General features: G+C 43.9%; 2 protein-coding genes across 3 annotated transcripts; one reads left to right on the forward strand and one right to left on the reverse strand.

Annotated features, from left to right (window-relative positions):
- Nucleotides 1-15: 15 nt before the first annotated feature.
- Nucleotides 16-12663, reverse strand: LOC139368749 (mitogen-activated protein kinase kinase kinase 12-like). The gene is made up of 14 exons (XM_071108062.1): nucleotides 12464-12663; nucleotides 10485-11038; nucleotides 9428-9611; nucleotides 9010-9201; nucleotides 8705-8863; nucleotides 8446-8604; nucleotides 8131-8239; nucleotides 7777-7886; nucleotides 7316-7432; nucleotides 6908-7042; nucleotides 6021-6732; nucleotides 5848-5915; nucleotides 5270-5567; nucleotides 16-993 (listed from the first exon to the last, which is right to left on the reverse strand). Exons 2-14 carry the CDS (start codon nucleotides 10975-10977, stop codon nucleotides 826-828), a joined length of 2904 nt encoding a protein of 967 aa, XP_070964163.1. The 5' UTR covers nucleotides 10978-11038; nucleotides 12464-12663; the 3' UTR covers nucleotides 16-825.
- A 500-nt stretch (nucleotides 12664-13163) lies between these two features.
- On the forward strand, nucleotides 13164-25812 carry LOC139367712 (aladin-like). 2 transcript variants are annotated; one of them, XM_071106010.1, is made up of 17 exons: nucleotides 13164-13265; nucleotides 13494-13605; nucleotides 13809-13936; nucleotides 14028-14083; nucleotides 14208-14299; nucleotides 14415-14461; nucleotides 22454-22552; nucleotides 23269-23412; nucleotides 23508-23628; nucleotides 23744-23868; nucleotides 24315-24375; nucleotides 24440-24530; nucleotides 24655-24748; nucleotides 24839-24906; nucleotides 25006-25084; nucleotides 25180-25264; nucleotides 25561-25812. In XM_071106010.1, exons 2-17 carry the CDS (start codon nucleotides 13507-13509, stop codon nucleotides 25696-25698), a joined length of 1527 nt encoding a protein of 508 aa, XP_070962111.1. In that variant the 5' UTR covers nucleotides 13164-13265; nucleotides 13494-13506; the 3' UTR covers nucleotides 25699-25812. The 2 variants fall into 2 exon arrangements, with proteins under 2 accessions (XP_070962111.1, XP_070962112.1); XM_071106011.1 differs by having other exon boundaries at nucleotides 13183-13265; nucleotides 13494-13609.
- The last annotated feature ends 446 nt before the right edge of the window (nucleotides 25813-26258 follow it).

The raw sequence follows: 26258 nt of genomic DNA on the forward strand, positions 1-26258 counted from the left end.
GTGATCTTAAAGGGATGTGTATTCAAAACTCAGTGGTAGGAGAGTTAAGATCAAAGTATGACTTTAACATTACCAACTGAGGGACCTATCCATGAAAGGGAACATTTCGGTGAGATTTTCATTCCCCTTTGACATAACTATTTAAGTGCCGACATCAATAATAATAAAAAATATATGGAAATAATACAGGGTAAAAAAGTGTAAACCTTCTCACAAAATATAAAATGGATACATCCAAAACTTAAAATATAAGCATGTGTAGTCATGCATTTGTACATTGGGCTGCATACGGCTTTTTCTTACATCAGTTCTTGTCTTACACGTAAAATACATTTAGATTTTTGTCATGTGATATCCACATATCTACATTATTATTAATTTGCATGAGAGAAAAAAGTGAATTGGAAATTAGGCTCCTCCAAGAGCAGTGATGGTAAAGTACCAGATGACAAGTTGCCAAAGGGGACAGTTTGTATTTCTGAGTATATATTTTTTTCCTGAACTGGAGCAGTGGCTATAGGTACTTGTATTAACACTTTTATCTAAAGTCTATAAAATCAAATCTAAAGTCAGATATTACAAACTGTCATAACTGCTATCAGTTTATAACAAATCACCTGCATTGTCTTATGAAGGCTTGCTAACTAACAAACCCATATTGCTTTATAAGACACTGGTAGATAACTTGTCATAGCTCAGGCTAAGTGGATGTGACCCCTCATCACATTCAGTCAAGTCCTGCTTTAGAGACTGGCGTATGTAGGCTCTTGTGATGGTTGTTTACTGTAAGGTAGCTGTAGTTCTATAGTGTCCAGTGTGTTGGCTCTATGGAGGCCCTGTCTGGGCCCCCTGTGGAGACCCTCGTTGGTGCCCAAAATGGGACCCTGATGGAGGTGCACAGGCCCCAGCGCTGGGTGGACGACTGGGCTCCCCACTTCCTGACTGGTCAAGCTCAGCGCTGTCGCAGTCTGAGTCGTCGCACAGGGCCTGACTCTGAGGGGTAAAGATGGAGAGAGAAACATTATGCTAGAGGTAGATTACAGAATCAACTGAAACCTCAGAGTTATGGGAACCGTTAATCACTATCGAAGAAGAGATTGTGGTATAATAAAAAAAACTTCACACTAGAAGTTGTAGATTAGAAACTGGTGGTAGTGAATAGATAAATTATAGGTACAAGTACAGTGCCTTTAGAAAGTATTCATACTCCTTGACTTATTTCACATTTTGTAGTGTTACAGCCTGAATTAAATACAGTTGTGAAGTTGGACCCATTCCAAAATGGACCTGGGGCTTTCCCACCTGGACCCGATATGCATAAATAAAACAATTTAAATATAGAGACCCGTTCCAAACGGACCCGAGGACAACTAGACCCGTTCCGTATAGACATGGTCGGATCCAAACCAGGGCCGAGCCGAGTGAGGGAAGCAGCAGAAAATCATGTTTGATGAACCAGAGCTGGTAAAGCATGAGAGGGAGAGAGCGGTGCCGCTCTAGATAGCGGGGTAAGGGACGTACTGTGTGAGCGAGTGACACGAGAAGCAGCGAGGGAGAGAGCGCAACCAATCAAGCCGACTTGTGCAATAGCAGACAAACAGCTGCTATGCAGCCCCACAGTGGAGGTGTCATAATACCCATAAAACCTAGCGGTCAAACAGCGAAATGGTTCCAATCGTTTTCCCACCATTCATTTTTCCCATAAGGGATTTTAGAAACAATTAAATTAAAGAGCTGTGTTTCGTGTGGCTTGACATTTTGATAACCATGTAAATCTCTCTCAGACAAGGTGAATTTCATAAATATATTTGGCTCTATTTACTCATGTTCGAACATGCTACTTAATTAGTACAAATTTCAAAAAACATAATTCCACTTGACATTATGCGGTATTGTTTGTAGGCCAGTGACACAAAAAACAATTTAATACATTTTAAATTCAGGCTGTAACACAAAATGTGGAAAAGGTCGCAGGGCCCCCGCGATGTCTGAGTAAATACTATTTTTGCCATGGGGCAGAGAGAAAAAAATGGCAGTTTTATAGCTAATCTCATGCTATTTTACACATTTTGCTATAAGGCTGACAGAATATTTAGCTGTTTTAGAGCACAGGGATTCTTTTTTCCCACAAATATTTGTCTTAATATTTACAAAATGTTTAATATATATTTTGATAGACCAAAGTGTTATCACACCAGGTAAAAGAACAACCTCCTTTTCTTTAAAAAAAGAAGAAATGCAATTAACTGGACACCATAAAAATTAACAATTAACTCAGACACCATAAAAAGCATGCATGCATTTCTAGATTTAAAACATAAAACAACATTTCTAAAACAAACATTATCCCTTAGGTCTTGCACAGCAAATACAATTGTTTAACCTCTACGGAATATTTCTGTGTCGGTAAAATGTATTATGTTGGAAACGTTGATGGAAACGCCGTTATGCGCAAATATTGATAAAATAACCATAATTTCGAAGTAAATTTGGGGTCACGTGATGATATGGTGTGTGGTTCTCCCACTAGGACTCAGGAAACCATGCAGTTTATAGGCTACATATGAAATAAATTACGATTAACTACACAGTGTGGAAAGTACACGGTTATGAGCTTGATGCTGCTTTCCAATAAATATCGAGGGTCTTATTCTGGTGATATGATGGTCGATGCTTGACTACCGTTTAACAAATACAAATATTCTTGCTCTTATCCATAAGAATCTCATCATGTAGACTAGACAACCTGCGAGCTGTTGGCTAGAGCGCAGGCGCCAAGACCGATGTAGACACATTTGCTATTTAAGGCAAACGTTTTTGAGACAAAACTATCACGAAAAAGTACATTTTGTATGCACTACGTCATCACGCACTGATTTTTTTTCTCAACAAGTCCATTTAGTGGAAACATACAACTGGTGGGAAAATGCGCATATTTTCTTTTTGCGGATTCTGGAGTATTCGCATGAAAATCTGTCACCAATTGGATGTAAACCTAGCTAGTAATAAAAAACATAATTCAGAATATTGACAAAAATACAGTGCATTGCGAAAGTATTCGGCCCCCTTGAACTTTGCGACCTTTTGCCACATTTCAGGCTTCAAACATAAAGATATAAAACTGTATTTTTTGTGAAGAATCAACAACAAGTGGGACACAATCATGAAGTGGAACGACATTTATTGGATATTTCAAACTTTTTTAACAAATCAAAAACTGAAAAATTGGGCGTGCAAAATTATTCAGCCCCTTTACTTTCAGTGCAGCAAACTCTCTCCAGAAGTTCAGTGAGGATCTCTGAATGATCCAATGTTGACCTAAATGACTAATGATGATAAATACAATCCACCTGTGTGTAATCAAGTCTCCGTATAAATGCACCTGCACTGTGATAGTCTCAGAGGTCCGTTAAAAGTGCAGAGAGCATCATGAAGAACAAGGAACACACCAGCCAGGTCCGAGATACTGTTGTGAAGAAGTTTAAAGCCGGATTTGGATACAAAAATATTTCCCAAGCTTTAAACATCCCAAGGAGCACTGTGCAAGCGATAATATTGAAATGGAAGGAGTATCAGACCACTGCAAATCTACCAAGACCTGGCCGTCCCTCTAAACTTTCAGCTCATACAAGGAGAAGACTGATCAGAGATGCAGCCAAGAGGCCCATGATCACTCTGGATGAACTGCAGAGATCTACAGCTGAGGTGGGAGACTCTGTCCATAGGACAACAATCAGTCGTATATTGCACAAATCTGGCCTTTATGGAAGAATGGCAAGAAGAAAGCCATTTCTTAAAGATATCCATAAAAAGTGTTGTTTAAAGTTTGCCACAAGCCACCTGGGAGACACACCAAACATGTGGAAGAAGGTGCTCTGGTCAGATGAAACCAAAATTGAACTTTTTGGCAACAATGCAAAACGTTATGTTTGGCGTAAAAGCAACACAGCTGAACACACCATCCCCACTGTCAAACATGGTGGTGGCAGCATCATGGTTTGGGCCTGCTTTTCTTCAGCAGGGACAGGGAAGATGGTTAAAATTGATGGGAAGATGGATGGAGCCAAATACAGGACCATTCTGGAAGAAAACCTGATGGATTCTGCAAAAGACCTGAGACTGGGACGGAGATTTGTCTTCCAACAAGACAATGATCCAAAACATAAAGCAAAATCTACAATGGAATGGTTCAAAAATAAACATATCCAGGTGTTAGAATGGCCAAGTCAAAGTCCAGACCTGAATCCAATCGAGAATCTGTGGAAAGAACTGAAAACTGCTGTTCACAAATACTCTCCATCCAACCTCACTGAGCTCGAGCTGTTTTGCAAGGAGGAATGGGAAAAAATGTCAGTCTCTCGATGTGCAAAACTGATAGAGACATACCCCAAGCGACTTACAGCTGTAATCGCAGCAAAAGGTGGCCCTACAAAGTATTAACTTAAGGGGGCTGAATAATTTTGCACACCCAATTTTTCAGTTTTTGATTTGTTAAAAAAGTTTGAAATATCCAATAAATGTCGTTCCACTTCATGATTCTTCACAAAAAATTACAGTTTTATATCTTTATGTTTGAAGCCTGAAATGTGGCAAAAGGTCGCAAAGTTCAAGGGGGCCGAACACTTTCGCAAGGCACTGTATATATTTTAAGGGGGTTAGCCATCAGAGACGGGGTGACAAGCCACTGACGGATTTGACAACAGATACTCAAAACAGTCAATATAAACATTTGTAAAATATGGAAAATTATTCATTTGAAAATCCCAAATAAAAACACAACCTTTCTATCAGATCTTTCAGTACTCTGATGGAGTTGAGTTGACAATAGACAAAAATCTGAAGAATGTTGTGTTTTTCTGACTAATTCTTCAAGTGGTATGCACTTGAAGAAATATCTTGAAGAAACATCTTTGAAGAATTACAGTTTTGAGAAAAATATTCTTTAAAGACACAGAGGGCTATTGCAAGAAACTACATAAGATCATTTTTCAGCTAATATCCATTATTTCAAAAATATTGGGATGCTTTGCTCCGGACAACGGCATTTCCAAGCATAGAACTGACATGGACATTTATAGTACTGAAAGTATTTCAAAAACAAAAACTTTTCCCTTATAAAATTCCCGTAAATGTACATTTTAAGCTCAAATAATGGAACTGAATAAAAAACATTTAACTATTAAAAAAAATAGGGATTTTTAAAGCTAGGTCATCTTGCAGGGGCTACGGGGGTGTGCGCTACAAAAGTGCCAGTATCAGATTGTGTTACCTCATTAGGATTCTGTGCAACATCTAGCAGGGCTTTGACCTGGCCCAGAGCACTTTTCCTCTCAGACAGCCCGTCAGAGCCCTGCGCCAGGTCCGTGTTGTCTGCCGGGAACTCTGACCCCTGCGACAGGAGGTCATCGCTGCGGTCGTACAGACGGTCGTCCATGTTGGTGCTGACCACGTCCGGGGTGCCACTGTGGGAGTGGTCGGTGGTGTGACCTTCCTCGCCGTCTGACACAGAGAGGTTCTCTGAACTGAAGGTGGACCCCGACTGGCACTGGTTGATGCTGGTCGGACGTCTGGGGAGAACGAACAAGAGAGAAGAGGGAGATAAAAGAAAGGAAGAATCCACTTTTGTTTCAGTTTTGATTAATTCCATAATTAATTGTCATCATACTGCATTTCACTTGCAGATTCACTTATACTAGCAACACAAAACATCTCTGATTGGAATTACAAATGTCATTTTCATAATGGTGTCAAACCCTGTGATTCCTACAATCATATCACAGATCAATGATGAGACAAAGGTCAATTACGGGCAGTTTTTTGGGTACTGGAGTACAGCAACATTCTCACCGTCTCCGTGGCAACTCCACTTCGCTGTCAACCTCCCCCTCCTCCTCCTCCGAAGACACGCCACGCCTCTGTGGACACAGCCCATAGAACAGAGGGAGTTAGCTAAACACATTCACAGAGATGAAAGCAGAGAGTACATACTGAACATGACTAGCTTTTCATTGGGACTGTACCTGTTTGCGTGTGATGGCTGCCCTGTACAGGATAGCTGAGGGGGTGAGGTGCCCTGACGCCACCCGGGGTAACCTCACACCACTCACTCCCTCCTCCTTATAGTCCCCATCGTGGGGCAGGCGTGAGGCACCCAGCACAGACCCCCTCCCGGCGGCCACCCCTCTCCCACATGGCGAGTCTGGGCTGCTAGAGAAGGGGAATGATGCTGCGTCCTCACTGGGAGTGTTGCTATGCGGGGGCGTCTCTGTGAGGTCATCCAGACCTGCCGCGCCCCGCTCGGACCCCCCCAGGCCCGCGGAGGCACTCAGGCTGCCACCCTTCTCCAGCCCCCCCATGGTGGTCTCTCCTTTCCCCTGGCCCTCAGCTGCCAGCGTGGTGCATATGAGGTCTGGGCTGGAGGAGGACAGCTGCCTCTGCTGCTGCTCGTGGCCCAGGGTCCGCAAGACTGCGCTGGGGTCCAGGAGCTGCTTAGAGGGTTCCGTGCTGAAGCTGTTGGCCTGGGCAGGGTTGTCCCCGCCAGGGGAGGGTTGAGTGGCCTTCAGGCCAGCTAGGTCCCCGCTGCTGCCCTTGCCAGGCTTGCGGTGGCGGGTCTTGATCCTCCGTGAGCGGCTAGGAGACGTGGAGCCCCTGTTGGTGCAGGAGGGGATGGTGACCTGCATCACGGAGGAATCCATCTTGGGAATGATCACCTCTGACTTGAGGATGTCTGGCCTGTGAGAACAGGATAGAATAGAAAACAATGGTCAGATACATTGTGATATAATCTGATTATACATTTATTTAAAGTGCTTTCAATTGTTTTACATGAGTAAGTTAATTCTGCATTGGGTTCACATTAGAACTACCCTTGCCTCCTATGCTTTTGGCTCTCGGAATTAACGCTCACCTCTTTCCAGAGGGCAGTTTCTGTGGGACGTTTCTCTTCTTGATGAGTTTGTCCATGGAGTTGGAGGAGCTAGTCTGTCTGGAGCTGTGGTGCTTGAACAGTCCTGGAAACTTCTTATCTAAAGACTGCTCTCTCCTAGGTACACATCAACACGATTAAAGTTGATTGCATGCGGAATCCAGTAACTACTATGTTCTACATATTCTATTTCTATGACTTGTATCTTCTATAACCCTAATTACCAAACACTATCCACTTATTTTCAAACACTGCCTGTTCAGTATGTCTATATACCATCCTAGCTGATATGATTGATGTGCTAAATTAGAATTTTCTTTATAAATGATCTGAGAATTTGCTGAACAACTCCGCATGCATTGAAGTGCTTTGCCTGATGGATCCACCTACTTCTGTAGCTCTTTCTCTTTGAGCTCCAGCTGCAGCATGACAGCATTGAGCTCCATGTAGAGGTTGTTGGCCCTCTCCAGTTTCCTCTCATAGTGCTCACGGATGTCCAGAGCGTGCCTGAATAGAAAACAGTGCACAAGAAGTGACATCATGTTTACGCATGAAAGAATCCAAATGCTGTGTAACAGAAATGCGCCCTGAGCCTATTTATTAGATTTTTTCCCTCCATCTCTTTCTTTCTTTTTTATATCTCCAAAGGTAGATAAAGGAAGGGCAAAGGAACTGGAGCCATTTGATGTTAGTGAAACTGCCTGTCTACATGACCCTGGACTGCTGTACTGTAGTTACACAGCTCATAACAAGGCACTGGTGGCTTTCTCTTATACAATACTGGCATTGCATCACTTCCAGCAGGTAAAAGAGAAGAGTAACTCTGTCTATCAGAGTGTTGTGGTACAGACCTGAGCTCCTCTCTGCGTCGGTTGATCAGTTCCTCGTCCAGTCGGTGCAGACAGGTCCCATCAGACTTAATCTTCTCAAAGTGCTGCTTCACCTCCTCCCGCCACTCAGCCTGCTCGACACACACACAGACTTAGGCACTCTGTGTGTGTGTGTGTGTGTGTGTGTGTGTGTGTGTGTGTGTGTGTGTGTGTGTGTGTGTGTGTGTGTGTGTGTGTGTGTGTGTGTGTGTGTGTGTGTGTGTGTGTGTGTGTGTGTGTTTATGTGTGTGTGCGCGTGTGCGTTTCTGTGAATGTGTTTGTTTGTGTATACTTTCATTATGTTGTGTGTGTGTGGCATAGTGTCGAGTAGGCTACCTGAGACTTGAAGTATGTCTCCTGTGGGGTAGAGAGGACATCAGCTGAGGCTATATCCAGATGGAGGAGGATCTGACGGAAAGAGGGTCTATTTCTGGGTTTACAGTTCCTGCAAAACCGAGGAGTCAGAGACAAGTTTGGTATATCTCCTATATAATCATTATGGATCTACATGGGCCAAGTCTACCTAGGAAAGATTTCAAAGGAAATAATTTCCCTCTATCTATTTCCACTACCCCCTCTCTCCTCTCTCCTCTTTTCCACCATCCCTCTCTTTCTCCCCCTCCTTCCCTCCCTCCCACCATCTCCACTCACCAGCACTGCCTCAGGAGGATTTTGAAGCCATCGGGGCAGCTCTTGGGGATAGGGAGGTTCAGGCTGTTGTTGCCCACCCCCCAGATGATGGCGGAGGAGTCCACATCCTTATAGGGGACCTCCCCAGTCAGCATTTCCCACAACACCACCCCAAACGACCTGCAGTTCACAACACTCTTTATATTAGTGATCACTGATCAGAGATGGAATTGCATTGGTCCTCTTTTATATGGTCAATAAGTTGAATTCCTTCACTTACCAGATGTCCACCTTCTCTGATACAGGTTCATTCCGAATGACCTCTGGGGCCATCCAGGCCACCGTACCAGCAAAAGACATCTTCATGCTCTTATCAATGAGCTCCTTGGAGGTGCCAAAGTCAGAGATCTTCACCAAGTCATCATGTGTAATCAGCATACTGCCATGGATAGAGCAAAAAAAAAAACTTTTTAGATGTTCTTAAGCCAGAAAATACATTTTTTTATGAAAGAGCTAATTGATTTACTTTGGGGCCTTCTGGTCTATAGGCAGATGGTTTTGATAATACCCAGGACAGTGACTCACTTGGGGGACTTGAGGTCTCTGTGGATGATCTTGTGGAGGTGTAAGTAGTTCATGCCCCCGGCAATGCCCATGGCCCAGTCAATGAGTAGGGAGGGGGTGATGTTCCTGCCCGCCCTTAGCACCTCGTACAGCTGGCCCTGCGCACAGTACTCCATCAGGATACAATAGCAGGGAGCCTGGGTGCAGATACCCCTGGGGGAGTGAGAGAGGAGGTAGGAGGAATGGGGAGAGGGAGGGAGGAGGCAGTGGGACAAGTATAAAGAAGAGAACATTTGAAAAAGTCAGTGTCTGATGATGTTAGTCTTGATGGAGTGCTAGTTACTGCTGGTCAAGGCTACAATAGCTCGGACGAACAGTTGATATGTTAATATAAATCTCTACTGTTTTCTTGGGGTCTGGGTCAGGGAGTTTTCCTCACTTGAAGGTGATTATGTTGGGGTGCTTGAGTTTGCGTAGGTGCTTGATCTCCGTCTCCTTGATGTCCCGGACTTTCTTGACAGCCACGTCCTCTCCATGGAACTTCCCCAAGAAGACGGCACCCTGGGCCCCACTGCCCACCCACTGCAGGTCTGAGATCTCCTCAAACGGAACTTCCCAGGATTCTAAAAACACAATATCAACACAAGGAAACAGTCCGTCACAGGCCATGAGCGGCAGATGGAGAGGACTCCAGGCCAGTAAGCAGACCAGCTGAGAAGAATCATATAAACCTCATCATCTGTTTATAGGAAGCTTTCCTGTGGAAAAAAGTACTTTACATCGGCAAATTAGTAGGTGTTTTCCCCATGGTACCTCATAGCTACGATTTGATCAATATGCTCAGTGTACAGTACGATGGCAGTTGGGGAGAGATGTAGAGGCAAACAGCTGCACATCTCCCCAAATCGAATCTCTCCTCCCTCCATCATCTGTCATGAGAGTACATTAGATAGATGAATGACTAAGAATTTGGTCACTGTGAGGAAAAAGAAGCCAGTAGGCGGGATAAGAGAGACAAGCAGGAGAGGAGTTGTGGTCTCCAGGGACCTGCTGCTGTGGAGGCAGCTGATGGTGTCATCTGTAGCTAACTGTGAATAAGTCTAGTGCACAGGTAACGTCAGCAGCATTGTAGGGGGCGTGTAAAGAGAAAGTGGGGCATGGTGGCAGGAGTGAGAGATAAACAGTGAGGAAAATGGAAGCCATTTTAGTGATGTACCTCCATAATGAAATTAAGTCAAGTTGAACCTTTATACAGTATATAATGCATCACCATGGTGTGCGGATTTACCTCAACATCTTGACTATCTAACATTTCAAGTGACAAAAGATTCGGTGCCGTACATATCCTACGCAGAGTGAAATATTCTGAAGTGTCTCTCATGTATTGGTTAGGTATTCAGTATCCTAAAAGTATACAAACGTCTTTGTTAAACACAGGAGACCTTGTGCAAATAGTGAAGTGACATAGAATTGGCTGTTATACTCACTCCACGCACCTTCCTGGTTATGCTTGTGTTCGGTGGAGTAGGCTTTCCCGATCATGGTCCAGACGGGTTTCAGGCAGCCAAACAGCCCCTCCAGGAACCCTCCACTTCCTTGCTGCAGCCGGATGTTGTCTGATTGGCTGTGGACGGCCCCAGCCTCTGAGCTAAGCCCCGCCTCCTCCCCGCCCCCACACTGGCAGGCTTCATGCTCGTGCAACTTCAGCACGCTGTTGTCAAAGTGGGCCAGGGGCCCGTCGCTGGGGGTCGGGCTGCTGCCACAGGTGTGGGGGCACCCCTCACCTCCGCCTGATACAACTGGTGCCCCACCTGTGTCGATGCACAGCACGTTGCGGAGGACACACTGGGTGGGGGTCAGGTCGGTCTCTGGGGTGCAGGCGGGTGGGTCTGCATCCAGCCTGCAGAAGGTAGGTTCTGAGATGGGGGTGCTGAAGCCTGAGAGGGAGGGGGAGGGGGCGTGGGGCTCATGGAGGCAGGTCCCACTCATCAGGGGGTCCCACAACACAGTAACCAAGGATGTATGGGAGTAGAGAGGGAGAAGGGGAGGCCTGGATGGAGTGACACAAAGATGAATAGGAGAGGAAAAATGCAATGAGTCACTATAAATCAGTGTAATTCATTTGGCTGTTTCAGAGCTGTTCATTGATGAAATAGACCTGTATCTAGACTTCTCATTTTAAAACAGTGTGTGATGTGTGATTGGCCTTGTCAGTATGGTACATAGTTGAAGTAAATTATAGATTATTGTAATCAAGTACTATGCAGAATGACTGTCTGTAACAGATGAACCATCAGACAGATGGGCCTTACTTTGCAGGAGAGTAGAGGGAGAGAAAAAAATAAATCTTACTCTTTCTTTAAAAAAACTCCTGTGAGAGCAAGTCAACCATTACATCCAGTTTCTCCTCAATAAAGACAAAAGCCTCAATTATTCAGCAGACCACATCTTAATATTTATGAATGGGATTGAGGCAGTCAAACAGTAGCATCTCAAGCCGCCTGATCTTGCACGCTAACATGAATGTTCGCTACAGTGGTAATCAGTCTGGTAATTACAAGGCTAGTCAATGGGGAATAGTTTTATGAATGAACCAAGGACATAGCACTGACTACAAAATAGACCTGACCTTTATCCCCAGGGTGATTCCTGTAGGAGGGTCACCATAGGTCAGGATAGCCTATATCTTGTTTTACACTGTGATGGATATGGATGGGGCACTGCTGGAATCAATAAGGATGAGTACTATGCCTCTCCTGGTACTGTGTGCATTGAATGACACTTATGGTCCTGATACATGCTTGGCTTGACATTTTAATGTTGCAAACTATACATATACAATACTGTATGTGTTTCAGTCCTGACATTTTAGTTCTGCAGAATATGACGAAATTGCAACCCTAACAACTGAGGTGTGTGTGTGTGTGTGTGTGTGTGTGTGTATGTGTGTGTGTGTGTGTGTGTGGGGGGGGGGGTGTAAGAGGGAGGGAGAGAGAATTGCCACATGTACCCAATTCATATTACAAGGTAGCCCAGTATGGGAACCGCGACTCTCGAGCGAATAGAGAGCGTGAAATGGGAAAAACACTGGGCCTGTGTGAAGGAGCTCTTTCTCACACAAGCGCAGGAAGATCAATCTTTAAATAACCACGGATGTGATGATGACACTCACTAGCATCACAGTCGACGTACGTCAATTAATGCCCGAACCGTACAAGTCCATGCCAAGTCTAACTGCCGCAGCGTCTGTAGATTTACTGAATTTTGGCACCAACATAAAATATTTCGTAACAGACTATGATGCTGATGCAGAAATATGATTTTTCGTATTAATCGACGAGTATGCATTTTTTGCCAGATTGACCTGGTGGTAGCCTATGCTAATGTGAACAGAGTACATTGCATGAGGCAACGCACCTGAATATCTCATCATAATATTTTATATAATATAATTAATTGAATGACATTCCATTACCTTTCTGTCTGGTTGCTGTCGCGTTCTCAAGTAAGGGGTGGGTTCAGCTTCCTACATGTAATAATGAAGAGCAATCGTCGTTTTTTTTCTCTCCGGACTGTCTGTCGTTGTATTGCATGAAAGACCCTTCCCACGAGTTCACGTTATCAGAACGAATCCCAGCGGGCAAATTGTGTTATCAATAACCGGGGACCCATGGAACGTGAGGCGCGCAGGGTTGGGGGAGGGAGGGAGCTGTCTCCTTCCTAGTGCTGAATTGACGTCACGGAGTTGCAAACCCACAAGGGGGCGTGGATATCGCCCCCACAAAACTGTACAGTGGTTTCCATCTTTTCAGCAAAGTTTAATCAACTGTCTTCGTGTCATGTCTGTTCCACTGACTACTTAGTTCTGTCTTCGGAAATCTCTAAATTACACACACAATTAACGGTTCAAATGTGGTATAGCTAATCATTTGTCCATCAAGGTCTACACACCATGCATTCACTCATCAAAACGGCATTTGAATTGCAAACAACCAGCACGTTTTTACAGTTTGTTTATTTCATCCATGTCACAAATGGATGAAACAGCACCAATGTGAACTGCGAACAGAAGTAGGATGTAATGCCACTATTTATCCGATAGATGACAGCAGAGTATTCACCTCTGGGAAAAGTATGTCCGCGTTGTGGAAATTCGCCGTTTTGTATGCCTTCTTACAGGCCTCCGTAGTTTATGAATCCAGCACGGCGGGATTTGTTAACTGGCTGATCTGTTTGAAGCTGCTGTAAACCTAGCTACATTTTACAGGAAAATAAAGGTAACAACAGTGCATGGACAATGTACCACTACACTGATAACTGTGTAGTTGTATTTTGTTATTGTCGGTCTAGCTAGCCTGCTAAGTAGCTAGCAAGTCTAAAGTGTCAATCCAATCTAGCCAGCCAAGCTTGCTAGATAGCTAACGTTAGTGACTAGCTAGTTAATTAAGCTAGCATCTGCATGTGATGGCTGAATATTGAGCTATTAAATGTGATGTCTTTTTCAGGAGTAATGTGGTTATGATGTGTTCCCTGGCTCTGTTCCCCCCTCCGCTGTCCGGCTATGGAGAGACTTCTCAATACGACGAGTCCAACACAGATCCAGCAGTCTGGTTTGGGGTGGGTGGGTGGGCTATCATATCAATGCCAATCCTTGTTCTAGTCACCACAAACTTCAGTTACCAAAAACTGTTTGTCACTGTAATGTTTAGATGTTTATTCTTATTGTGTGTGTGTGTGTGTGTGTGTGTGTGTGTGTGTGTGTGTGTGTGTGTGTGTGTGTGTGTGTGTGTGTGTGTCTAATGTATTTCCATTTGCTGTAGGATTCACATCCTCTGAATCTGTACTTCCCGGGAGAGTCACTGAAACCTCGCAGCCGCCAAGAGTGCAGCAGCAAGGCAGCCTTTCGGGACCACTGTGAGACACTGTACACAAGGAGTGCAGGGGCTTGGTGTGTGTGACACATACACACAGACAGAGACGCACACAGTCAATTCTAAGGCCCTGTTCACTTATTTCCTACCTCTGTGTCTGTCTGCTAGGCGTGATGCAGGCCTCTCTGGACTCCTAAATGAAATAGCCAACTCCAGTGCAGAGGGTGAGTGCCATGTTATCTTCATTATTTTACGGTCTTGAAAATATTACATGCAGACTGCGCTTCAGATAAGAAAGTGTTCTATCATGCAAGAGTGTGTAACTCTTTAATGTGTGCGTGTTCCCAGTGCCCAAGTGGCTAGAGGTTAGCTCTAGCTGTGTCCTGGCTTTGCTACGGTGGGTCTCCTCCTTCCACGGCTCTCTGTTTCCTCATCTCACAGTAAGTGGCCCAGTCTCACAGTCAATTCACATGGCACATTTTCCATCAGTAACAATCAGACAATACTAAACTTGCCAGGGTGTTTTGACTGTTGTTGTCTGCCCTTTGTCTTCAGTTAAGAAGCGAGGACATGACCGCTGAGTTTTCCCAGGTGCTCAACTGGTAAGACCACCTTTTTAGTTTGTCCCCAATTAGATCCTTAAATATACCCTCTCTTATGTCCTTGTCAAATATGAGTTATTTATTAACTTTAGGACAATGGTCACCAACCGGTCGATTACGATCGACTGGTCAGGTCAATCTTCAAGGCATTCCCGAGTCGATCACTTGCTTGCGATCCTTTTTAAATTGTATTTGTCCTGGATCGCTCAAATAACCTTGCCTACAGTTTCCACAACCCCGGCCACAGCTAAATTTTATACTAGCCTACCTGAGATTCATAAAACCTTGACCAGAGAGAGAGAGCGTCAAAGAATACAGCAAAGAGCTGCTGTTTTTTGAGTGAGTTTGTCTGTTTATATTCAGCACTGTCTACACTGTTTTATTATTTTATAGTTTGTGTGTATGCATTGATATGTAGGCTACATGTGCCTTTTAAAAATGTATGTAGTTCTGTCCTTGAGCCGTTCTTGTCTATTGATGTTCTGTATTATGTCATTCTGTATTATGTTTCATGTTTTGTGTGGACCCCAGGAAGAGTAGCTGCTGCTTTTGCAACAGCTAATGGGGATCCTAATAAAATACCAAAATACCAAAATACACACTATACTGAATGAGTAGACAAGTGAATCAATAGCCCTGCGTTTATATTATTATTAGCAGGTCGTCCTGTCTATTTTAATAATGAGGAATATTTAACGTTCTCTGTTCATAGGAACAACATGTATTTGTGCATGAGGCAGATGTGGTGCAAGGAGAGTATCACCATCAAGAGGAAGATGATGTCCCCTCTCTCTGGTCAGTCTCACCGGAGGAGAGAGCAGGGACCGTGAGAGGCGGACCCTCTGCTGCTCTCTCCCTCCCTCCGCTGAGACTAATGTTGTGTTCAAAACAACTGGGAACTCTGAAATTTCCGACTTCAGTGTGTTCCAAGACAACTGGGAACTTTAAAACAAAATGAGATCCGACTGGGAAAAATTGTTTTGAACGGTCAAATAACTGTATTCCAAGTCGCAAACTTGGGTATCTTTCTAGAGCTCACATTTTCCGACCAGAAGATCGATCAAGACGAGTCCCCACCCACGCATGTCAAAACTAAATGATCGTTGACCACACTCGGCTGTTGTTTTAAATTATTTAAAACTTAACTTTGGAAGTTTCAGTAGGCAACAAATTAATACATGCCTTCAGTGACATTAGCCTACTTTATTCTAATGTTTTCGTCCTTCAGTGTTATTCATTCCCACAGTAATTATTTATTGATCAACCAGTTGTGGTTAAGAAAATGCGAAGTGACGTGCCTTGCAAAGTTTAGAACGGGCGTTGCCTAGCAACCGCCATTATGAAGCGTCAAATTTTAGGAACGTGCATTGCTTACACCGGACTTAGTTACAACTAGTCTGAAACACGTGTAAATTCTGATCCCCAAGTCGGAACATAGCTACTACACCCGACCTAGCATTTCAGACTAGGGCTGTGGCGGTCATGACATTTTGTCAGCCTGTTATTGTCACGAAAATTACTGCTGTTCTCATGGTAATTAACCGTTAATTAACATAGCACATTTAGCATCTCCAGGCCTACACGCATACAATCCGCTGATGTGCGCCTTTGGAACCTTCTATATTAAAATACAAATCTAAATCCATTTAATATACACTTCACAATAAATTATATTAAGAAATGTTTTATTTCAGAAAACCAGAATATGAGTCAGCCTACAGTGCATTCGGAAAGTATTCAGACCCCTTCACTTTTTCCACATTTGGTTATGTTACAACCTTATTCTAAAATTGATTAAATGTTTTTTTCCCCCATCAATCTATACACAATACCCCATAATGACAAAGTCAAAACAGGTTATCAATTTTTGCAATAAAAAAATAAATAAATGTAAGTATCTGCTTTACATACACTACCTTTGGTTTTAGAAATGTCCTTGTTTTTGAAAGAAAAGCATATTTTTTGCCCATTAAAATAACATCAAATTGATCAGAAATACAGTGTAGACATTGTTAATGTTGTAAATGACTATTGTAGCTGAAAACGGCAGATTTTTTATGGAATATCTACATAGGTGTAACAGTATAGCTTCCATCCCTCTCCTTGCCCCTACCTAGGCTTGAACCAGGGACCCTCTACACACATCAACAACTGCCTCCCCACGAAGCATTGTTACCTACCGCTCCACAAAAGACGCTGCCCTTGCTACTTCAAGGTCTCAAAGCGAGTGACGTCACTGATTGAAACGCTATTAGCGTGCATCCCGCTAACTAGCTAGCCATTTCACACCGGTTACACTCACCCCCCTTTTGACCTCCCCCTTTTCCACAGCAACCAGTGATCCGGGGTCAACAGCATCAATGTAACAGTATAGCTTCTGTCCCTCTCCTCGCCCCTACCTGGGCTCGAACCAGGGACCCTCTGCACACATCAACAACAACTGCCTGCCCACGAAGCATCGTTACCCATCGCTCCACAAAAAACGCGGCCCTTGCAGAGAAAGGGGAATAACTACTTCAAGGTCTTAAAGCGAGTGACGTCACCGATTGAAACGCTATTAGCTCGCACCCCGCTAACTAGCTAGCCATTTCACACCGGTTACATAGGTGTACAGTGGCCCATTATCAGCAACCATCATTCCTGTGTTCCAATGGCACGTTGTGTTAGCCATTTTAAAAGGCTAATTGATCATTAGAAAACCCTTTGCAATTGTTAGCACAGCTGAAAACTGTTGTTCTGATTAAAGAAGCAATAAAACTGGCCTTGTTGAGACAGCATTTGTGGGTTCGATTACAGGCTCAAAATGGCAAGAAACAAATAACTTTCTTCGGAAATTCGTCAGTCTATTCTTGTTCTGTGAAATGAAGGCTATTCCATGCAGGAAATTGCCAAGAAACTGAAGATCTCGTACAACGCTGTGTACTACTCCCTTCACAGAACAGCATAAACTGGTCCCAGCTTTTATGCACCTGTTATGACCACGCCTTCTGGATGATAGCGGGGTGAACAGGCCGTGGCTAGGGTGGTTGATGTCCTTGATGATCTTTTTGGCCTTCCTGTGACATTGGGTGCTGTAGATGTCCTGAAGGGCAGGTAGTTTGCCCCCGGTGATGCGTTGGGCAGACCGCACCACCCTCTGGAGAGCCCTGCGGATGCGGGCGGTGCAGTTGCCGTACCAGGCTGTGATACAGCCTGACAGGATTCTCTCAATTGTGCATCTGTAAAAGTATGAGGGTCTTAGGGGCCAAGCCAAATTGGCACGGATGTGCCTTCTTCTTCACCACACTATCTGTGTGGGTGGACCATTTCAGATCGTAAGTGATGTGTACGCCAAGGAACTTGAAGCTTTCCACCTTCTCTGCTGCGGTCCCGTTGATGTGGATAGGGGCGTGCTCACTCTGCTGTTTCCTGAAGTCCACAATCAGCTCCTTTGTTTTGTTGATGTTGAGTGAGAGGTTATTTTCCTGGCACTACTCTCCCAGGGCCCTCACCTCCTCTCTGTAGGCTGTCTCATCATTGTTAGTAATCAGGCCTACTACTGTTATGTCGTCTGCAAACTTGATGATTGAGTTGGAGGCTTGCGTGGCCACCCAGTCATGGGTGAACAGGGAGTGCAAGAGGGGACTGAGCACGCACCCTTGTGGGGTCCCTGTGTTGAGGATCAGCGAAGTGGAGGTGTTGTTTCCTACCTTCACCACCTGGGGGCGGCCCATCAGGAAGTCCAGGACCCAGTTGCATGGGGTGGGGTTCAGACCCAGGGCCCCAAACTTAATGATGAGCTTTGAGTGTACTATGGGGTTGAATGCTGAGCTATAGTCAATGGATACATAGGTATTCATCTTGTCCAGATGGGATAGGACTGTATGCAGTGCGATGGCATTGTCTGTGGATCTATTGGGGTGGTAAGTAAATTGAAGTGGCTCTAGGGTGTCAGGTAAGGTGGAGGTGATATGATCCTTAACTAGCCTCTCAAAGCACTTCGTGATGACAGAAGTGAGTGCTACAGGGCGATAGTCTTTTAGTTCAGTTACCTTTGCCTTCTTGGGTACATGAACAATGGTGGACATCTTGAAGCAAGTGAGGACAGCAGACTGGGATAGGGAGAGATTGAATATGTCCGTAAATACTCCAGCCAGCTGGTCTGCGCATGCTCTAAGGCCGGCAGCCTTGCGGTGGTTAACACGCTTAAATATCTTACTCACTTCAGCCACAGAGAAGCAGAGCCCACAGTCCTTGGTAGCGGTCGGTGGCACTGTGTTATCCTCAAAGCGGGCGAAGGTGTTGAGCTTGTCTGGAAGCAAGACGTCGGTGTCCGTGACGTGGCTGGTTTCCCCTTTGTAGTCCGTGATTGTCTGTAGACCCTGCCACATGCGTCTCGTGTCTGACCCGTTGAATTGCGACTCCACTTTGTCTCTGTACTGAAGTTTTGCCTGTTTGATTGCCTTACGAAGGGAATAACTACACTGTTTGTATTCGGCCATATTGCCAATCACCTTGCCATGGTTTAATGCTGTGGTTCGCGCTTTCAGTTTAGCGCGAATGCTGCCATATTCACGGTTTCTGATTTGGGTTCACACACTTGCGCTTCTACACTCGCTTACATGCACCCATTCTCACAAGCACAAGCACACAAACCCGTCCATTTAAAACATGTACATTTTACCTCCTGATACAGACTAAATATTTCATACTATAATGTTTGTATTTTATATTTTTTCCCATCATATCTCAAGTAGTAATTCGGTTTCTTATTCTATAAGTTGTCATTTCCATACCATATAGTAAATAATTTTTTTCTTTCCAATTGCTTATTTGTGGTGCCAGCAGTTTAAGCCAATTTCTAGTTATCTGTTTAACTGCTGTTATTCTCAGAATTCTGAAAAGGTACTTATTAGAGTTGAGGAGCAGTGCATGATGGGTTGTGAACATTCAAACATATCATGCAATACTTTTTATACTTCGATCCAGAAATGATTGAGGACTGGGCAGGAATATAATATTTGAGTATTGGAGAGCAGAGCTAAGCACAGTTACGCCAGTAAGTTGGTGTGATGTCAAGGTTGTATTTTGATTTTGTTTAAGGAGTTGTAAAAAAAATCTTGACTGAATTTTCAAGAGTATTCCCTACAGAGTAGAGAGGTGTTTGTCTTGGAAGTGTTACTAGATATGTCCTTCCAGTCCTCTTGGGGTATTACTATACTGATAAAAAATATAAACACAACATACTACATTTTCTAAGATTTTGCTGAGTTACAGTTCATATAAGGAAATCAGTCAATTGAAATAAATCCATTAGGCCCTATTCTATGTATTTCAAGTGACTGTTGGTCACAAATACTGTACCTTAAAAAAAAGTAGGGGCGTGGATCAGAAAACCAGTCACAATCCGGTGTGACCACCATTTGCCCTCATGCAGTGCAACAGATCTCCTTCACATAGAGTTGATCAGACTGTTTATTGTGGCTTGTGAAATGTTGACCCTCTCCTCTTTAATGGCTGTGCGAAGTTGCTGGAAATTGTCGGGAACTGGAACACACTGTCGTACACCTCGATCCAGAGCCTCCCAAACATGCTCAATTAGTGACATGTCTGGTGAGTATGCAGGCCGTGGAAGAACTGGGACATTTTCAGCTTCCAGAAATTGTCTACAGGTCCTTGCGACATGGGCCGTGCACTATCATGCCTATTGTCGTGCCATTCATCTGCCGCCATCACCTCATGTTTCAACATAAGGTGATTGCGGCAGATGAATGGCACGACAATAGGCCTCAAGATCTCGTCCTGGTATCTCTGCATTCAAATTGCCATCGATAAAATGCAATTGTGTTCGTTGACCGTAGCTTATGCCTGCCCATACCATAACCCCACCGCCACTATGGGGCACTCTGTTCACAACGTTGACATCTGCAAACTGCTTGCCCATATGCGTGGTCCGCAGTTGTGAGGCTGGTTGAACGTACTGACAAATTCTGTAAAACGATGTTGCTTATGGTAAAGAAATGAACATTCAATTCTCTGGCAACAGCTCTTGTGGACATTCCTGCAGTCAGCATGCCAATTGCACGCTCCCTCAACTTGAGACATCTGTGGCATTGTGTTAGGTGACAAAACTGCACATTTTAGAGTGGCCTTTTATTGTTCCAAGCACAAAGTGCACCTGTGTAATTATCATGCCTTTTAATCAGCTTCTTGATATGCCACACCTGTCAGGTGATTGGATTATCTTGGCAAAGGAGAAATGCTCACTAACAGATGTAAACACATTAGTTCACAACATTTGAGAGAAATAAGCTTTTTGTGCGTACGGAAAATGTTTGTATTTTTCAGCTCATGAAACATGGGACCAACACAATGTAAAGACGTGTTTTTATTTTTGTTCAGTGTAATTAATTAAATATATATCACTAAGTTTTATTAGGTCCCACTGCTTTAGTAAGATGGCTTCTTGCTTGTAAATAATTGTTAAACAGAGTTCTGGAAAGGTTGTACTTTATTGATAGATTCTCAAGTGTATCTGTCCCCTTGTCTGTAAACATCTGATAATACTTGGCCAGTCCATTTTAAGCCCATCATTTAAACATATTACCGATCATACTTGACTTAAAGTTGCCGTCCATTAAAATTTCTTGCAGGTAGATCGTCTGTTTGGATGCATCAATTACAAATTCACTCTAATTGTAGGCAAATGCTTTATGCCGCCTTGCACAATCAATGAGCCAATAGCATTTTGCCTGGGCCTGTACGTTTTCTCTGACTCATGAATAGAGTATGCGTAATAATACAGTCCACATTCACTGGTGATTACTAGAATTGTTTTCATTTTTGGACTATAGGCTTGATCAATTATGTTCCAAAGACATCTTAAATGTTTATTTTTTTAATATATGTTTTTCTGCTATGTGTAGGCCTATGCAGTAGGCTATTAGGCTATGTATTTTACACTTAGTGTACAAAACATTACCAACACCTTCCTAACATTGAGTTGCACCCCCTTTTGCCCTCCAAACAGCCTCAATTGTCGAAAGCGTTCCACAGGAATGCTGGCCCATATTGACTGCAATGCTTCCCACAGTTGTGTCAAGTTGGCTGGATGTCCTTTGGGTGGTGGACCGTTCTTGATACACACTGGAAACTGTTGAGCGTGAAAAACCCAGCAGCATGCAGTTCTTGACACACTCAAACCGGTGCGCTTGGCACCTACTACCATATCCCGTTCAAAGGCACTTAAATATTTTGTCTTGCCCATTCACTCTCTGAATGGCACACATACACAATCCATGTCTCAATTGTCTCGAGGCTTAACAATTCTTTAACTGGTCTCCTCCCCTTCATCTGCACTGATTGAAGTGTATTTAACAGGTGACATCAATAAGGTATCATAGCTTTCACCTGGTCAGTCTGTCATGGAAAGAGCAGGTGTTCCTAATGTTTTGTACACTGAGTGTACACAAACTTTTTTCCCTCAGGTTTGGGCTTATGTTTAGGCCTATATGTATGCATAAGCTATAATATGCGTATGGGTGTTTTGAATTAATCATCACCTTAGAAAGCGCTGTCCATATCCGTGTTTGACTTTGAAACAACATCCATGTTTTCCACTCAGTTTCAACCTTTTGTTGAACTTTCTTCGAAATTAATCGATCACAATGAAGTACGTTTTAAAAGCATAATACGGTTTTGATGGTAAGTGTTTGATGTGATTTTCAATTGCATCTGCATTGATGTCAGAGTGGTTAGAGAGACAATAGAGCCCTCAGTACCAGGCCATTAATGACCTGACGGTCGTTAGGGAGTTGGGTACAACCAACGCACGTACAGAGTGCATAGGAGGAGATTTCCTTGGCTTAATGTTCACGTGGAATATGACTGCGGTCACGACTCGTGACTGCTGGTGTGGCAGTAATACGGTCACCGCAACAGCCCCATTAAAGATCAATGTTTTTTAAGCCCTACTGGTGCAACCAGACCTTGTTGTTGCTCCCTGTGTTTCAGGTCGGACTGTGCAGTGCGGAGCTTCGCCTGGCACCCACACACCCAGAAGTGTGCTGTTTCCCTTTTAGACGACTCCATCAAGATCTACAACCCCAAGAGGTAAGTAGCAGACTCATGGCTCCACTGCCGGTCTGTTGCAATGGTGCTGTGTCGTTGACTATTAAACTCTATGGGAGTTTCTCAACTCCTCCGTCCTCTTCTCCGGGGCCTGAAAATTGATAAGTGGTTGAGGAGAATACCAATTCGTTAGTAGGTGAACGGAGGAATATGCTCACCTCCTCGATTACATCCTTCGGCAGAGGGTTCACAAGAGTATCCTACGGTCGGCTCTCGCGGAAGAGTTTTGAAACCAGTCACACCCCCTTTGAAACAGCTGTTGTGTTCTCTGAGGAGAAAAGAATGCACATATTTGAAAACAGAACTTACCTTTACTTAACTTTTATCTAAATGTCTAGCACAACTATCTAATTACATTTTTACTAAACATATTTATTTTGGGATTCCTAAATGTGATTTACATGATGACGCGCAAGAAGAAGGAGGAGAAGAAGAAGGAGAGTCATTTCATATAAGCGGAATTGTTTCCTCTCCTCGCCGCCTCTTCTTGATTATTTTTTACCTTTTTCAAAAGGCGAGGAGAGGACGTGAGGAGCCGAGCAAAACCAATTGAGAATCTTCGTATGGGCCGGTTTCCTGGATTCAGATAAAACCTATGTCCTCAAAATCATATTCAGTCAGACCAACCTAGTGCAGTGTTAAACTTGTTCTGTCTCTTTCTCCGTCTCTCTCTCAAACACTCTCTCTTTCTCCCTCAGTGCTAATACTCCCACGCTAAAGCACCGTCTGCAGCACAGTGTGGCAGCCCTGCAGTGGAAGCCTCTGTGTGCGTCTACCCTGGCTGTGGCCTGTCACAACTGCCTGCTGGTCTGGCACGTGGACCCCACCTCGTTCTCTACCAGGTATACATGCTCATTATTATACTCTTCAACTTTCTTTTTCTCCGTCCTCCCTATTTCTCATTCATTCTCTTTTTATCTCTTCTTCCCTCTCACAGACCTTCTTCTGGCTGTGCCCAGGTCCTGTCCCACCCAGGCCACTCCCCTGTCACTTCCATGGCATGGTCACCTAACGGATCTCTCCTGGTGTCGGCCTCTCCCAGGGACACTGCCATGCTGGTAGGAACCAGAAGTCTCAACCTCTACTGCTACTCAACTGTGAAAGTATTTTACTGTGATGCTGGAACATCCTTGTGACTCTCTTTCTCTCTGTCTCTGTTTCTATCTCTGTCAGGTGTGGGATGTAGCTGTTGAGAGCTGTGTGCCTCTCTACCGTGTGGGAGGGGGAGGAGTCACGTACCTATCCTGGTCCCCTGATGGCAGTCGCGTGCTGGCAGCTACACCCTCCTACCTCTTCAGGTCAGAGACAGTAGTGCAGGAGAGCTTTATGTCGTTAAGGCTCATTATCAGCAACCAACTCACTCCTGTGTTTCAATGGCACGTTGTGTTAGCTAATCCAAGTTTATAATTTTAAAAGGCTAATTGATCATTAGAAAACCCTTTTGCACGTATGTTAGTACAGCTGAAAACTGTTGTACTGATTTAAAGAAGCAATAAAACTGGTCTTCCAAAGGACCACATGAGTGATGGTTCTGATAATGGACCTATGTAGATATTCCCTTCAAAATCATCCGTTTCCAGCTACAATAGTCATTTACAACATTAACAATTTCTACACTGTATTTCTGATTAATTTGATGTTATATTAATGGACAAAATATGTGCTTTTCTTTCAAAAACAAGGACATTTCTATGTGAACCCAAACTTTTCAACAGTAGTGTGTGTCTTATGTGTGTTGCTGCAGGGTTTGGGAAACCAGGATGTGGACTTGCGAGCGGTGGCCTTGTCTGAAGGGACGCTGTCAGGTGAGACACCTGTTCTGTGTGAGTGTTTGTGTGTTTGGCTAACTGTCTCTCTGTAACTGTCTAGTCTGGCAGTTGGAGTCCTGATGGGAGTCGGCTGCTCTTCAGTGTGCAAGGAGAGACTGTCATCTATGCCCTAACTTTCACTGACACCCCAGGTACACACACAAACACAAGACCATGTATGATATGAAGCACACCAACCTCTTACAGTTGTTTTACACTGTATGCTGTGTGCTTGCGTTGTTTGTTTTGATGTAAGTCCTCCTCTTTCTCCATTAGGGATGCCATTAGGGATGTCAGGGGGGCCGAAGGCAGCAACAGTGGTGGCCGACCTGTCTGAGACAACCTTAAATACACCAGATGGAGATATGGCGTAAGGAAAGGCCTGGGTTAACTAGTCATTCACTAAACTAGTTATTGATTAACCTTACAGATTAGCCTATTGTGTATGTGTGTTTTTCAGGGTCGGAGGAGAGATCCAGTCGCTAGCGTGGGACCCGACAGGAGAGAGACTAGCCGTGCTTCTCAAAGGTCAGGCTCCTTCCCTCCTCTCCTCTTTCTCCAAGTTGGAAAGTGTGTTTTGTCATTTCTCTCCTCCACTCACTTCCTCCCTCTTACCTGTTCCATCAGGAGATGCTGAAGCAGGCCGCCCTGCCATGATCGCAGTGTTCAAGACTCAAATCAACCCCGCTTTTAAGCTTCTGCCATGGTAGGTGCTCTAGTATGTTACATATCCAGGAGGGTGTCTCAGTGTTGTGTATCTCTGTATGTCAGTGGTAATAACTGTCTGTCTATGTGTGTCAGTGGTTTTGTTCACGGGGAGACCGGGACAGAGCCCAGACTGATGCAATTCAACCCCAACTACAAGCATGGAGCCCAGCTCACTGTGGTCAGTCTCTACAAACGCTGTTCTTTACATTTAGGGGACCACCAGGCATTTAGATGTTTCTCCGCAGTGCTGCTTAAAGCAAAAGTTATTAAAGTTATTTGTTTGTTTTTTGTTTTACTCAAAAGTAGTTTATGCATTGTCATTTGAATGGGAAAGATGGGCAATGAGGCTTCCACTAGAAATGGTCTACACACTGATCATTCCATTTGACATGGCTATTGATGTGCTGCAGTGAATAGAGCACGAGGTCTAGCTAAACTCATCTCAGTGACCCTAGTGATGTTGTCTCTCCACAGTGTTGGTCAAATGGAAAGATTACTCATGTGCCTTTTTGCTTTATGCCCGGCCTTGGAGGCAGCCCCTCTCCCCCCCTGTCCCAGGGCAGGACAGCAGACTACGCCAACCAGACACTCTACACAGAACTCATCTCCTAACCACACACACACACGCAAACTAACACAGAAACCATATTTCAAGTCATGTTTGTAAGTACAATTTATAATTTTTGGAACACTTGTTAAATAAACGTGTACAAAGTGTTATGCAAATGGTTATTTGTGTCTCTTTTTTTATGCCTAGTCCAAGACATGGCAAGAGGGTTGGTGGGATGAGGTTAAGGTCAAGCCATCACCAGTTTGTTCTTTCAAAAGATGGGAATGAGTTGATTGGGAGGCTTCAGTGTGTCTTTAATGATGTTTCTTAAATCATCTCCATGTTCTAGGTAAAGGAGTATACTGTATCGTCCCTTATTCTATACTTGGCAATAATAAGTATTCAATCTTAGAACAATCTGGCGTTAATATGATAGTTTGATGTTTTACCTTCCTCATTTGCTCTTCACGTTCGGTCAAGAATAACTCTTAAAAGATTTAAGTAACCTAAAATGTGACATTTGTGATAATGTCAATGTAGGTTTGTAATAACAAGAATAATTTCCCTTTTAAAGAAGAATATCACTGTTTAGTCTTTTCAGTCTAATTTTTATTGCTCAGAA

This window comes from Oncorhynchus clarkii, chromosome 16 (genome assembly GCF_045791955.1).
Source record: "Oncorhynchus clarkii lewisi isolate Uvic-CL-2024 chromosome 16, UVic_Ocla_1.0, whole genome shotgun sequence".
Classification (NCBI taxonomy): Eukaryota; Metazoa; Chordata; class Actinopteri; order Salmoniformes; family Salmonidae; genus Oncorhynchus; species Oncorhynchus clarkii.